The 16,033-nt window shown below is 43.0% G+C and overlaps 1 protein-coding gene across 10 annotated transcripts in view; it reads right to left on the bottom strand.

Moving 5' to 3' along the window:
* Positions 1 to 16,033, bottom strand: part of DPP4 (dipeptidyl peptidase 4) — a 77,212-nt gene that overhangs the window by 55,660 nt on the left and 5,519 nt on the right. For 4 of the 10 annotated variants that reach the window (XR_016394144.1, XM_089916762.1, XM_089916760.1 and 1 more), the window contains exon 3: positions 2,819 to 2,914. The exons of the other annotated variants lie outside the window; for them this stretch is intronic. Coding sequence is in view for 3 of the 4 variants with exons in the window: in XM_089916762.1 (XP_089772888.1) it covers positions 2,819 to 2,914 (96 nt within the window). In the remaining variant the exon portion in view is untranslated. The remainder of the gene's footprint in view (positions 1 to 2,818; positions 2,915 to 16,033) is intronic. 10 annotated transcript variants of the gene reach the window in all.

The following is a 16,033-nucleotide window of genomic DNA, read 5'->3' as shown; positions in this document are numbered from 1 at the left end:
GTACACTTTCTAGTAGCCATAGTTGAAAATTTTTAAGGTGAAATTAATATTTTATTTTAGCCAGTATATCAAATATTTTTATCACTTCAGTGTGTCGTTGTTTTTATATGTTATTAATAGACGTTTCACATTCTTTCTGTTCGTACTGTCTTTAAAATCTGATATGTGATTCATGATTACAGTATATCTCATTTGAATGGGCACCTTCCCAGTCAATGCAATCATGCAGTGGATGGCACGAGGCTAGATGATCCTTTCGTGAGGCCGTGAGGTCCACTTCTAAGCCCTCTTGCCCTGCAAAGACCTTTAAGATATACTGATCACCCAGTTCAGAGACCTTCGTTTCTATCATCATTTTTGCTTGAATTTGATTAAAGTTTACATGAAACCTCTCCCTTGGATTCTGTGACAGCCTCAGTCCTTCTCCTAACTCTCTGACCATTATTTTTCCATCTCCTACTTTGACTCTATTTTTCTCCACTGACCTGTAAGGCAGAAATGCTTTGATATTAGTCTTCAGCTTTCTCCTCCTCTCTCTCTACGGTTTTCCTTCCAGGGAACTCCAGAGAATGTGAGTTCCAGGGCTTCAGGCATACTTACCATTTAGATGAATGACAGTATCTGCTCTCACTACCTTAGCCTACCGCACCCACGCTTACATTTCCAGTGCTGTGTTCAGCCTTCTTAGTTGACTTGCCCCACTCTAACCCTATACATACCCTGTCTAAAATAATTGTCTTCCTTCCAAAACTAGATTTCCATAGGAAATTTGTGTGGTTTCATATTCTGTTACTGAAGACGCCAATTCAGAGGCTGAAGATCATTTTGATGTCTCCCTCTTTTTTACCATCCCCTACAACCAATCAACCCTATTGACTCTTCCTACGAAACCTCTTCTCCAGATATCCCTGCCATCAGGTTCTCCCAATCCAATTCCTGCCCTGCACCGTCACCGGAATGATCTTTCTAAAATGCCACTTTCATTCTGGTGATCTCTTCCTCAAAAGCTTCCAACGAGTCCCCACTGTCTACAGGGAGATTCAGACTGCTTAGCCTGGCAGTTGCAGCCCCACAGTCTGATGTGAGACCTTTCCAGGCTTATTTTCACTCTCTCCCTGCAAGAACCTTCTAACCTAGTCACACTGATCTGCCTACTGAACCCAGCAGATCTTCTTAGGCTTGTCTGCCTCTACTCCTTGTCCTAAGCCACTTGCTGGCATGCCCTCAACTGCTTCCCCATCTGTCACAAGCCTCCCTCCTCCATTTCCCACCTCTGTCACGAAGACCTCAATTCGGCCTCTGACTTTTGCCCCCATGCTACTCATTGGGCTCCTGTCACTTACTAACTTGTGTTGATAACTATTTTTCCATGCCTGCCTGTGTAATCTACTCAGCTGGGCCATGTATTCTTTTGAAGACAGGGCTTTGGGTTTTTGTTCATTGGTTTGGGGTTTTTGTTTTTGTTTTTCATCAACCTTAGCATCTAGCACAGTTGTATGGCATAAAAGACACACACACAAAAAGTTTTTGTTGATTGGAGTAGGGCATCATCCTATAAGCACAGTCAAGCCAGTGTGATTCCTCTTCCTCAATCCCAGAGCCTCCACTGATGACAAATACCTTAAAGTCTTTTTCCAAACTCTCTACATTTTCCACGTACGTGTAAACATACGCTCACAAAATCAGCCACTACCATAACATTCCTATAACTGCAGTTCTTTTCAGGGATTTCAAAGCCAGCAGTATCTTCTCGTGTTAATTTTTTACAGCCTGTGGAGAAGTAGATCTCGTATAGGAAATGCTCTTTCAAAAAGGGTTCTTGGGTTTCCCTGGTGGCGCAGTGGTTGAGAGTCCGCCTGCCGATGCAGGGCATGCGGGTTCGTGCCCCGGTCCGGGAGGATTCCATGTGCCGTGGAGCGGCTGGGCCCGTGAGCCATGGCTGCTGAGCCTGCACGTCCGGAGCCTGTGCTCCGCAACGGGAGAGGCCACACCAGTGAGAGGCCCGTGTACCACAAAAAAAAAAAAAAAAAAAAAAAGTGTTCTTAAGGTCTTATTTCTTTGGATTTGATCTGATAACATAGTTTTGTTTCTGCCTATAAAAACTTCAGCTTCGATAGATAAAGTTGCTACCCTTTATTTTATTATTTTATTGATTTTGTTTAAGCCTAGTTTGTTAAGTAAAATATTCTTTTAAAAACTTTTGTTTTTCAATTCAATCCTGCATTTCTCCCCTGAAAGTTAATAAGATATTTGTGTTTGTTAGCAAAAATACAGCAAGTGAGTAATGCCAGTCCTTGAGTTTAACCTTTAAATAAGAAGTAAAGCCTTGTGCTACAGAAAATAATATTTGAAACTCATGTTGGACTACAAAATTACAAATCTGGATTTGTTCATTAAACACCCTCAGTTGTTTGTATTCATCCAATCATCCTATTATATAAAAATAGTTATAAAGTATCATTGTTGAGGATAAATACCCTGCTATCAAGAGCTATTAGTCTAAAATGAATATAAAACACATCCCCAAATTAGTACAAATCAAGGTATCAGTGGTAAGAGACATTCACAATCCTAATATTATCTGCTGATGTAGATGTTTAGATAGATCTGTAAATAGAAATAGATCAATTTATACACACACGCATATATTACAACCAACTGAATGTCTGTGTCCCCTCAAAATTCACATGTTGAAATCGTAACAGCCATATGATGGTATTAGGAGGGGGAGCCCTTGGTAGGTAATTCGATCATGAGTACTAATCCTCATGAGTGGGATTAGTTCCCTTTAGAAAGTGACTCCAGAAAGCTCTCTCACCCCTTCTGCTATGTGAGGACACAGGAAACGGGTCCTCACTAGACACTAAACACCGAATCTGCTGGCATCTTGATCTTGGACTTCTAGCTTCCAGAACTGTGAGAAATAAATGTTTGTTGTTTAAGTCACCCAATCTCTGCTATCTTTATAACAGCAGTCCACACATACTAAGACATACATATCTATAACAAGACAGACGTATCAACATAAAGTGTCTATCACTGACTCTTGATTTTGTGAGAATGAACTGCATACCTACAATATAGATCAGATACAGTGTTATCTCACATGAGGGTATTTGCCCAGGTTTCAAAGGACAACACACTTCAATCTGGCATAATAAAATAACTGAGACAAAAATCCCCTGTGAGGTCACCTGCTGCCCTGCATGCCGCTCTTCCTTGCTGGGCACTTACCTCTCCTGCCTCTTCGCCTCAGATGTCACTGGGCTCATCCTCTCATCAGGCCTCAGCCTTTCTAAACCCATCATCTCTGCCAGATTCAGACTCCCTTCTGCTCATAATGGGCTCAGCGTGATTTCGATCCATCTGCTGATGTTCAGATATCCATACTGATGCCAGGCCGCGTTCTTGCTATGGCCCAGGACATGGGTGCAAGGCCTGGGCCACCCTTGGCTTGTGTTACCCTCTCTCAGCTCCTTTACAACGACCTTCAAGCCGGGTTCCCTATCCTGGCTCCCCAGACCCCAAACACCACTGAAAAACTGGAACAAGCAGAGCAACAAATGTTCCTTGTTTTTTGCCTTGTCATTTGAAAAGCAGCGCAAACTGGAAGATGCTTTCAAAACATCTAGATAAGCGAGTTCTGTGAGACGTGAGTGCCAAATCCAGGTTTTGACCTTTAGCAAGTTCATAGTTTACTGCCAAGTTACAACCTATTCTGTCAACACCAGAGGACACGCCCACATTTCTCTTTCCTTGTCTGATTGCTCCCTGACAGGGCACCCGTGCAACAACAGGTGAAGGTCTTGGGCTGCTAGTGTGGTCTTCCTGGTGGGCCTGGGGCATATCGTTTATTTGACTTATCAGTTTAAAGCATTATGCTAGCCAAGCAGAGCAGCTAATCATATGTTACCCATCAGTTTCCACAGAAACTCCTAGATTCATGTCTCCTTGAATTTAAAAATCAAAAAACGGTTAACAGCTTTATACTTTACTGTTTTGCTGAGACCAACTATTAGGTTGAACCATACGAAAATGCCATTTTTATCAATCAAAAATGGCAGAATAACAGCTTTTAAAATGGTTCAACTTAACAATAATTTCTCATCAAAGTGTATGGTATCTTAATGAGCCCTGGTTGTAGGATCAAACTCTTTTCTGAATAAAAGGAATTCCAGAATTCTAAGTAAGAGAGTGGTGTAGTTCTACAGAATAGTCTTGCTTTAACCGATGGTTATTTTATGATTACAGGATATTTTGAATTTTTTTATATTCATTAATAATAACCTTTTTTTGTCTGTATGTAACTGTGATATAAAATATTTCTACCTCAGAAAGAGAAACTGTTTGGGGAAATAAATGGCTAATGAAATGCAACTAAAAGGAGAAGTGCTCTTTATAGCTCATAAACTCATAAAGTTGTTAAACATGGGGAATAGATATCTGGTTATAGAGTTTTTGTGTTCCATATGCTAATCAGTTAACATTTTATATTGACGCTAAGGAAATAAAATGAGTGTTACTTTACAATTTGCTCTAGCAAAATAGCAGCCTTGACATTGGGACAGAGGAAGAAAAATCAAGAAGGCAGAAGAAGAAATTGACTGGAAAGTTGCTCACATCCTTTATTCTCCAGCAGCACGCGCGGGCTGCCACCCATCACCAATGATTCAACAAATACCAATAAGGGGTTGGGTCCCTGGTGGCTTTGAAATCAGAGAGACTGAATTTGAACCCAGGCCTAATTCTTGCACGGGAGCCTTAGGAAAGTTACTGAATCTTTCAAAACCTCAACTTTGTAACCTATAAAATGATAATAATAGCACTATCTAGCCCCTAGGGATCTGCCATGATGAAATGAGATAATGTATGCAAAGTTCTTAGCTCAGGATTTAAAATTTAGGAAGCCCTCCAGATAGGTCAAACTATTATTATTTTGTTCCAAGCATGTGCTAGGCAATCAGGATACAAAGATGAAAGAGTCTCTCCCTTGGAGTACCTAGCAGTGCTGCTGAGATGAGGAATTTCACTGCAATAAAATAATAGCTAATTAACTTTCACTGTGTTCAAATCCCAAACGATCCTAACAAGAAAGCATAAGAGCATCACGTTGAGAAAGCATCTAGGATAAATACAGTTGAATCATTTGCTGAGTACTGACGAGCATCACTTCCTCCTTCGACAAGTTTAATACCATCCACAGCGTTCACATGGAGGGAACATGTTGGACTTGAGAGGAATTAGAGGAATTGTGAAAAGTGATACTTCTCTGATTACTATACACAGGAGACATTAAAATATAATCACTATCACCAGATTTCCCTTCTCAATAAGAGAAACATCCCAGGGACATCAAGTGCATCTGATAAATGCATTGCCATTGAGCTGGAGCCCTTGAACCTGGGGCTGTGTGCTCTAAGCATTTACTCAAAGATCAGAGTGTCAGATGACCAAACTTTTGTTAGGGATGTAATCGCTGTATTTTCAAAGGTCTACTCTGAAAGGCCAACCAACTGGTACCATGCACATTTTCCGGAATAGCAAACATTTGGAAAAAAGGAAACAACGAGGGGTTGTCCGTGTCGTGACTCCGCCCTCCTTCTCCTCTTTTCCCTCCACTCCATCTGCTCTGGCCTCCCCGCTCTTCCTCAGACACACTGGGCCCACTTCTGCCTCAGAGACTTTGAATTTGCTACACCCTCTGCCTGGAATATTCTTCCCCTCAGATGTGCCCAAAGCTTGTTCCCTACCTCCTTTAGGTCTTTATTTAAATGTCACCTTCCTTTCCTGGACTAACATTTACAACCGCATGGTTAAGAAATTCTCTTTGTATCGCCCTTCCTGGCTTGGCATTTTTTTTCCTCGGCAGTGATGCCATCTAACGTACTCTAGTTTTTATTTGTTTATCATCTGCCTCTCTTGACTGTCTGTGAGCTCCAGGAGGACATTGATTGTGTTTTGTTACGTTTTGTCTGCTAGTTATCTCAGCACGGCCTAGATGGTGCCTGGCTGTAGAAGGCGCTTCATAAATATTTATCAAATGAAAAGATAAAAGCCAGACAACATAAACAGGAGAGCACAAACACAGGAACACAGCTCTAAATGTGAGCGTCGTGAACTCCAAGAGACTGGTAAGTAGGAAAGCAGTGCACTGGACCTGCTGGGTCTAAATAGAGTGAGGACAGGAGCCTCAGGCTCCAGCCTTCCACTTGCTGTCACCAGGCATTCTCACTTCTCTACGCCTGTGACCGTAATTTACCTGTTGTCTATCAGCTCAAACACACACTTCTATCCTTTGCTCAGTAGTGCTGGGAAGGGGGTCTACAGCTGTGTTTCCCAGACCCCTTCCTCTGTAGGCTTCCTGTTAGGTCCTGCCGATAGGGAAACACAGAGGAGTGTAGTCAGTAGGATAGGAGGAGGGACTCCCTTTATCTTGCTGGTCCTGTCAGCAGGTGCCCCAAGGGAGCACCTATCCCAGCCTCCTGCTTTTCTTTTTATACCTGAACCTGTTGCATCCTGCCTCTCAGTTGCATGCCTCACACACCTTGGAGCTTAGAGCCCAGAACTTCTATGTCCCTCTTCTCCTTTTTCCCAAGCCCTAGAGATAGCTATTTCCTACAGCTCCTGTCTCTCACTTACCTCATAATTTTTTCTTTTGCTCTTTAATTTGTGTAACCAATTTTTATATCAAATTTCTCTGCTGAAACATCTAGTGCGAGTTCAGTGTTCATCACGTCTCTGTGAGGATCTACACAACTTACCTGTAAAATAAGAAGGTCTCTTTCAGCTGTAAGATAACAATATCTAGACCTGGGGTTGGCAAACTTTTTCTTATAGGGCCAGATGGTAAATATTTTAGCTTTGCAACTCCTCAAGTCGGCCATTGTAGCCTGAAAACAGCCACAGACAACATCTAAATGAATAGAAAAGGCTGTATTCCGAATAAAACTTAATTTACAAAATTAAGCAGCCAGCCCTGACTGTAGCTTGACGACCCTATCTAGACATTCCTCAGAATGGTCAGCAACACGAAAAAAAAAGCTCCCAAGACCAGTTTGAAAGACAGATGCTGAGACTGAAATTCTAACTGCCTTGAAACAATATGAATATCAACATAAGATTCCAATATATACGGCAGAGAAGTGAAAGCCGGCAGAATATTCATGTCTCAAACTTCAGGTCAAGATGAAGATGTCTACAGCCACTGGTGAAGAAATGCAAGGCCAAAGGGACTGCCTGAACTAAATCCAGTTCACCCTGCCCTCACCCCAGTGAAGAGCCAGGAGGTTCAGCACACTTAGGAAGCCAGCACTAAACAGGGCATCAGGATGGCTTTATTCCGTTTTGAAATGGAAACCGCCCTATTTTTTTTTTTTTTTTTTCCTGTACGCGGGCCTCTCACTGTTGTGGCCTCTCCCGTTGCAGAGCACAGGCTCCGGACGCACAGGCTCAGCGGCCATGGCTCACGGGCCCAGCCGCTCCACGGCATGTGGGATCTTCCCAGACCGGGGCACGAACCCGTGTCCCCTGTATCGGCAGGCGGACTCTCAACCACTGCGCCACCAGGGAAGCCCTGCTCTATTTTTTTATTCTGATTATAGTTACTCCCTCACCCCTTGTCAGGACTCTTCTGGGAATAATCAGGACTGGATAACAGTGGCCATAATTACTATTGACAAGGCTTTTACACCCCACTATGTCCACTGACATTAAGCCAGTGTAATCCAAGGGGATGAGAAACAGCTGAAAGGTGGAAAGGTCTTCTTAACTGTATAAATAAATGACCCACAGGCCCGTGAAACAAGCAACTATTTTAGCAAAGGGCTGGTTTTTAGCAGTAGTAGTTGTAGTGAGACATCACTGGGAGGTCACAGGGCAAGCTAGAAATGATTAGTTTGGAAAGAAAACTGATTAGAGAACATCAGCATTTGGGGAAGCTGAACGCTCTAATACCAAGTCACTGAAGAACTTTCCAGAAAGATTTACAAGCATTATCAACAAGGCTACTCTCTGTGACAACTGTTTGTCTGCCAGGAGGTGAGGAAAATGATCACTGGAAAACAAAACTGCCATAGAAATTGCCCTTTCCAGCATTCACCCAGCAAAACTTTCAGGAGTGTGAAACAAGTATTATTATAATGCCTGTCTCTGGGACTGTTAACAAAATTTTTTTTAATTAAAAATATATAAAAAGTAGTCATTACAGATACTTATAGAGACCTTCCAATGTGCTGGGCTATTCTAGGCATCGTACACTTATTAACTTATTTTCATCCCAATTTTACAGGTAAGGAAACTGAGATGCAGACAGTAACCAGACTCAAGTCTCATGACTAGTAAGCCCTAGGCAATAGGGTTCTGAAGCCTGTGGTTATAACCACTGCTCTAAACAACCTAAGTATGCAGCAGAGTGAGGTACATGGTAAATGCTTGTTGGCAGTTTTTGTGAGTTAGCATAGATGGATTAGACTTTCTGGAAGTGTCTGGATTCAATCTTTGCAAATAATCTAAACAGGCAGCTTGGTAGTATCACTTGGACCTGGGACAGTTGGTAGGTTACATTAGAACATAATTTGTTCTAGTGTTCCAAAGTCAGAGGGGCATCAATTCTTTCTGAAAACCCTAGAATTTTCTCTCTGGAGTGTTATTAAGGATGGCAACTCTGTGACTCTTTCTGAGAAAGAAGGTTGTACTCCCCTCCTCCTCTCTTCCATGGTACAACTGGTAACTCTCATCATCTTTTCCCTACACTCATAAAAAGTAGCCATGCAAGCCTTATAATAGGTTTCTTTTCTCCCCCCACACCTTTTTCTTTTCATGTTTCCTAGATCCTAAACATAAAATCTTGAATAACTCAGGCCCTGCAGTACACATTTTCAAAAGAGTGGGAACTTGTCCGATGAAAAGATGCAGCGATTCCTCCTTTAGAGCCACCACAGGGGCTTGTTTGTTACTCTGCTTTCCACTTCTGTCTGTCCCTTCCTCCACTCTTTAACCCTTTCCTCAGCACTCGGAGGCAGAAGCGGACCTGCCCCGGGCCTCAGATCCTGGTCCTCTTGATTTCTCAGGGGCTCTGTTTCATCTCTTCTCCCTCCATCTCCATCTCTTCTCAGTATCTTCATTTCGTCCATAAGCATGCACAGGGTGTACCCATATCAAATAAATACTTACTGACCCTGTGGGCTCTGGCAGCCATCTTCCCATTTCTCTTCTTGTATTTATCAGCCTACTTCTCAAATAAACAATCCGCATCTGTGGCCTTCAGTTTTTCATGGTCCCTCCTCATGCCTCTGGAACTACCCCTCACTCCGTACACTACATTTTGCTACAACAACATCTTCTTCAACGCTTATTTTCTATACCATATAGTTTACCAATTAATCAAGTAATCTTCTATCATTAGTTAAATATTTAATCTGAATAGTCATGTCTTCAAGTAAGCTGAAAGGATGAATTTATTTTATCAAACAGCTGCTGGCACTATACGAATAGGTATGTGTGATCTAGTAGTGGATCACTTGACCCCATAGTTAGGAATATAAGAATTTTAATCAGAATTAAAGTAACATTAAAAAATGTTCATCAAAAATATGCTTTTACATGAGCTCTAAGATAATTTCTTTAATTCACCAAATGTTTGTCAAGCTGTACTGGGTTGAATAGTTTCCCCACCCCCCAAAATTCAAGTCCACTGGGAACCTCAGAAAGTGACCTTATTTGGAAATAGGGGTTTTGTAGATGTAATTAGTTAAGATGAGGTCGTACGGGATTAGGGAATGTCCTTATAAGAAGGTCATGCAAAGACATGCTTTTGCTGACTTGGAAAATGAAGAGGACCATGTGGAGACAGAAGGGGAAGAAGGCTGTGTGACAATGAAAGGAGAAATTGGAGTCATAAAGCTACAAGTCAAGGTGATTGCCAGTAACCACCAGAAGCTGGAGGAAGCAAAGAAGGATTCTTCCCTGGAGCCTTCAGAGGGAGCGTGGCCCTGATGACACCTTGATTTTGGACTTCTGGGCTTCATAACTGTGGAAGAATAAATTTTTGTTGTTTTAAGCCACTCAGTGTATGGTATTTGTTATGACACCTCTAGGAAAGCACCCACTCTGTTCTTCAATGTTCTGAGCACTAGAGATATGAGTGAACAAAACATAAAAAATTCTTGCCCTCATGAAGCTTACATTCTAATGGGGGGAGACATAGGAGCAAACAGTAAATAAATAATGCCTTATGTTAGGAGGTTAAGTGTCACGGTTAAGTGCTAGAGAAACTCTGCTTTTTAAGGGCTCATGTGATTCGATCAGGCTCACCCAGGTCATCTTCCTTTCTTAAAGCTGATTATGCCACCATATAACATCACCTAACCACCAGGATAAAATCCATTATATCCACAACCTCAGAGATTAGGTAGAGATTAGCACATGGGGCAGGGAGGAAATCTGGGGAATCAGTTTAGAATTCTGTCTATCACAGTCATCTTGCCAGCTGTATTGAGAATACACTGCAGGGAGTAAGAAGAGAAATAGGGAGATTTTTGCAATATTGCAGGTGAAAGGTGATGGCGTCTTGGACTAGGGTGGTAATAGTGGAGTTGCTGAGATACGGCCAAATTCTGAAAGAACATGAAGGTAGAAGTGATAGGATTTGCTGACCGATTGGATGTTGAGTGCGAACAAGGGAGAGGAGTTGAGAACTGCATGAATTTTGGCCTCAGTAACTGAAAAACAAATGAATTGCTATTTGCTGAGACCAGATGTATTAAGGGAGGAATAAGTTTGAGGGGATTAAAAAGTTTTGGGAGATGTTACTTTGAGATGCTAATAGCATCAAAATGGAGATGTCCACTTAATAGTTGCATATATGCATGTAGAGTTCAGGAAAGAGGTCTGGTCTGGAGATATAAATTTGGGTGTTGTTGTCAGGTTATAGATGGTGTTTAAGGCCATGGGAGTAGATGAGATCACCTGGGGGAAAGAAGGAAGAGGTTCTAGGATGAAGCCTTGGAGTCCGAGGTCAGAAGTCAGACATGACACGGGGAGGGGGAAGGGTAAGCTGGGACGAAGTGAGAGAGTGGCATGGACATATATACAGTACCAAATGTAAAATAGATAGCTAGTGGGAAGCAACTGCATAGCACAGGGAGATCAGGTCAGTGCTTTGTGACCCCCTAGAGGGGTGGGAGGGAGACGCAAGAGGGAGGAGATATGGGGATATATGTATATGTATAGCTGATTCACTTTGTTATAAAGCAGAAACTAACACACCATTGTAAAGCAATTATACTCCAATAAAGATGTTAAAAATAGAAGTCAGACAGGAGGAGGAGCCCCTAGGGAGAATGGGAGGGAGCATGTGGAGGTGCAGAAGGAAAAATCTAGGAGAGAGTGGAAACACAGAGGAGGGGAGAAGAAGCATGATCAACTGACAGGGAATGGGAGACTCAGAGGGAGAACTGAGCCCTGGACTCAGCAACACAGAGGTTAGGGACTTTGACGCGAGCAGAGCCAAACATTTTAGTGACAGGTGAGGATAAGCCTCATGCCAGTGAGTTTAAGAGGGAGTGGGAGAGGAACAGCAGACAAAGAAAATAGAAAACTCTTCCAGGAGTTTTTTGGTAAAGGGAGCAGGGCAAGGGACTGGGAGGTGGGCAGAGATGTGGGGTACGGAGAGGATCTTCCTCTCTCCCTCCTTCCCTCCCTCCCTCCTTCCCTCCCTCCCTTTCTTTCAGGATGTGAGAGATTTACAGCTTATTTATATAGAGAGGGGGAAATGACAGCGCAGTGGGCAGAGGAAATAGCTGCAGCCACATCTCTTAGTAAGTGAAAGAGGATGAGGTCAGTGTACAAAGAAGGGTTTGGCCTTGGGCAGGTGCTGAGAGGGGGCTGGTGGGAATTGAGGACCTTCTCTCCTAATAGCCTTAGTTTTCTCCTTAAAATAGAAAGCAAGGTTGGCTGTAAGCTGAGAATGACCGTGGGGAGGTGCTGGAGGCCTGGGGAGAGGAGACACATGAGTACGCGAGGGAGCAGCGGGGGAGCACAGGGTAGGGGTCGGGGCATGGGGATCACCAGCTAGTACGAAGGGGCTGCTTGATTTTTTTGGAGTTCAGGATTTTCTTTTCAGTCCAGTCAAACCATTTTCATCTTAATGAAATGATTACCATGTAGATTATTTCAAATGCTACTTTCCTGGGTCAATTTTTACAGGTCTAACTTTTACCATGTATTTTTAAACTTCTTTACGTTGACTGTTTTGTTTTATGTTAACTGTTTCCGCCACATTTTCCCATTATGAATTGGATAAAATACAACAGTTTATATGAGAAAATTGAGAGTAGTTTCCCTCAGATGTTTCTGACCCCCTCCATTTTCTCAGATTTGTATCTTAAATGTTGCAAACTCAATTCTTCCCTATTCTCAATCATTTTGGATAACGACAGAAAGCAAGTGCTGGGCTCAAAATGCCTTCAGGATCAAAAAGGCAGCGTCAAAACACCCTGCTTTACAATAAACTCGTTTGGTTAGGAAGGAAAGTGAGGAGAGAGAGAGAGTTATATGATTGGATTCTTTGGAGATCAGAGCTGGCTTGACATCTATTTTCTTTTGCTAGTAAATTAAATTTTTCCAATGTAATGAAAAATGAGCAATCATAAAATATCTGACACACTTGCATAGACCTCCCATTTCTTCCTTTTAGAATCTCCAGTTCAACTTAGGTAATTCCCTTTCCCCTTCCAAGGGCTGAGGAAGGAGCTCCCTCCTGGTCCCAGAAAGGTGAGTCTTGGTTAATCTAGTCCAAGCTTGGTAATCCTTTCCCCTTGCCAGGGATGGGTTTAGAATAGACAAATGACCCAAATCTGGCCAAGGAGACACGAGGGAAAGTCTGCCTTGGGCCAGGGAACTTGTGGAAGTAGTTTTCCTCCCTGAGAGAACAGACTATGAATGAGGAACAGCATCCTCCCTGCCTTGTGAAATGGCTGTGTGACAAATGACACATTGCAGCAGCAGCCATGCTCGACCTGAGAGGACAAGCTTGAGAACGAAAGTAACAGTGTGAGACCAGCAGAGCTGAAAGACGCAGAGACTCTGGGCCCCGGAGGAAGCTGTGGGACCACTGCGTTAACAAGCTCTAGAACTGCCCTACCTCTGCACTTCCAATTACAGAAGATGCTAACAATAAGAGTCTATAGTTTAAACAACTTTGGGCCAGGTATTCTGTTACGTGCAGCCAAAAGTATTCTCTCTGACGTAAACTGCATACAGAATCGGGGGTCGGGGCTGTAAACTGTTGAGGGCTAAACATGTAGGTGAACTGCATGCCTGGGAGCCAGTCTGATGGCTCCAAGATCGGAAAGGTTGTATTCAGGCCCATTAATTATTAACCCTTTAAGCTTGGTTGGTTTCCATATATGAACTTCCCTGGGCAGCATTTATCATGTTCTCTTTAGAGCTTCCACAGCACTTTGATCATTTACTAGAAGGACACTTAGCTCTTTTTATTATAGTTCATGTTTATGTTTCCTTTAAGATTAAGAATTATTTGAGGGCAAGGGACATGTGTATTATTTTTATATTTCCAGGGACCAACAAAGTGCCTAACGTAGAAAATATTCAATAAATATTTGCTGAATTAGAGAATTACCTTCTGCTGACATGCTGGGTGCATGATGTAGAAGGCCCTCCCCAAGACCTGCCTTGGAAAGAGGAAGTGTATCCAGTAGGATGAGGGAACTGGAGGGACCACTGCAGATTAGCTCTTCTGGGAAGGATAGAGCCATGAGGGCAAGAAAAAGGTCCCCACTTGGGCTAGCCAGCCGACTGTTCAAGGAGTCATCCTTATCTCTGCTCCTTCCCGTGCTAACACCCTGTCCAAGCTGGCATCATCTCTCACCTGGATAATCCACTTCCCACCCTCCACCATTATCTATACCAGAGTCAGAGGCATTTTAGAAAGAGAAACAAGATCATGCCACACTCATGCTTGAAACAGAGAAACTCCTTCTTGTGTCCCTCCATCCTCTTGACCACACTTTATTTTTGTCCTAGCCTGTATCACTGTCTGAAAGTACTCAGACAGTACTCAGCTTGCCTACTATCTGCCCGCCCCATGACTGTAAAGGCCCATGGGAGCAGGCTCTTTGCCTCTACTGTTTAGAGCCTCATCCCTTGTACCTGCAACAACAGCTGCCATGCAGTAAGCATTCAGTACACACAGGAGAGTTCACAAATATCGCCTCTGGCCTTAGCCCTTCAAAGGCTTTAAATCTCATACAACAAGAGTTTCCTGCCTGGAATAAAAGAATAAAGGAAAATAATAGGGAAATGGGAGCCATCCATGATATTCATGGACCTGAGCAGGTCTGGCTTTAAAACAACTGAGGAAAATAAGAAGATGGTGTCCCAGCCCCACAGAGATGGTGTTAAGGATGCAGGGGCCACCCAGCCAGTTTGGCGGGACCCACAGTTAAGTCAGGGAAGGGGTGGGTGGTGTTACCCACTTAATATTCACCTCCCTTGCCCTTCTTTCTCTGTTGCACATCCTAAGCCACCTTGGCCCTCAGGTTGCTGGGAACAAAGTCCCTGCTGGCTTTGGCTCTGCCTTAAATTACCTTGGCTTCCTGGGCCTTAGATGCTGAAACACGTGACCTAAGCTCATGGGTCTACTTGCTTCCCCAGTGGACCAAATAATGAAGAAATGTGCTCATTAATGTGGACAGTTAACGAAAGCAAATGGTTTATCATTAAGTTTGAAGAAATCTCCTAGGAAGTTATAATTTTGAAGTACCATACAAAACTGCAAAAATAAAACAGCTAACACAGAAGTGCTAATTTTGTGGTTTCAGTTTGCTCTCTGAGAGACACACCCTTTTGGGGAAGTCATAATGGACCTGTGAAGACTAAAGGTGAAAATATTTACAAGATAATTGATTTACAATAATGCAAGGGTTAGCATCAAGCCATAAAGCAGTGATTAATCTTTTTTTTTTAATAGGTTCCTTTTTTTTTTATAAGATGTTGAGGGTAGGAGTTTATTAATTAATTAATTTATTTTTGCTGTGTTGGGTCTTCGTTTCTGTGCGAGGGCTTTCTCTAGTTGTGGCAAGCGGGGGCCACTCTTCATCGCGGTGCACGGACCTCTCACTATCACGGCCTCTCTTGTTGAGGAGCACAGGCTCCAGACACGCAGGCTCAGTAGTTGTGGCTCACAGGCCTAGTGGCTCCGCGGCATGTGGGATCCTTCCAGACCAGGGCTCAAACCCGTGTCCCCTGCATTAGCAGGCAGATTCTCAACCACTGCGCCACCAGGGAAGCCCGATTAATCTTTTAAGTTACAAAAGTTTCCACCAAAGCATTTCTCTAAAACAGTTATTCATGGAAACCAGCAGACTCAGGGAAGGCTAGAAGTTACAAGATTTGAATTCCCAAGTTCTAGTACTTCCTCACAAAGCACTAAACTTTTATACCTCAGTTTCTTAAGGGTAACAAGTCAGGAAATTAATACCTCCTCTGACGTGGATTGTTTTGTGAGGATCAGATGAAATAACACAGTATACACTGGAAACAAAACAAGTGTAATCCAGTGCAAGTACTCAATCTGGACCTACTACTGCCACTGAAAACACTTAATAAGACCAGTCAAAAGAGTGGGATGTCAGTTCTGGGCTGGAAGCTGTTGCTCCTCTACAGCTCTGTGTAGGAACAGAGGCAGCAGCAGGCACTTTTCCCCAGAACACTGGCACCCAGGGATTAGCAGTCATGAAATTAAATATAGTCATATAAATAGGAAGTTGTAACATTTATGCTAATATGGCCACATTAACTTTATACCTGATCACAAAGTACCAGCTCTAGAGGCACGGTGCCTGAGCGTGAAACGCCAACTCTGTGGAACTTCGAGCAACTTCCTTAACTTTGGTAGCCAGCCTGCAAGATGGCCCCAGTGATCTCCACCCCAATATTCATGCCCTTGTGTAATGCCCTCTCACTTTGTATCAGGGTTGCTTTGTGTGACCAATAGAATACAGCAGAAGTGATG

This window comes from Delphinapterus leucas, chromosome 8, assembly GCF_059928025.1.
Source record: "Delphinapterus leucas isolate spDelLeu-1000000601 "Yukka" chromosome 8, BTC_Dleu_Yukka2, whole genome shotgun sequence".
In the NCBI taxonomy this organism is placed as follows: Eukaryota; Metazoa; Chordata; class Mammalia; order Artiodactyla; family Monodontidae; genus Delphinapterus; species Delphinapterus leucas.
This window is presented reverse-complemented; position numbering and strand designations above follow the sequence as displayed.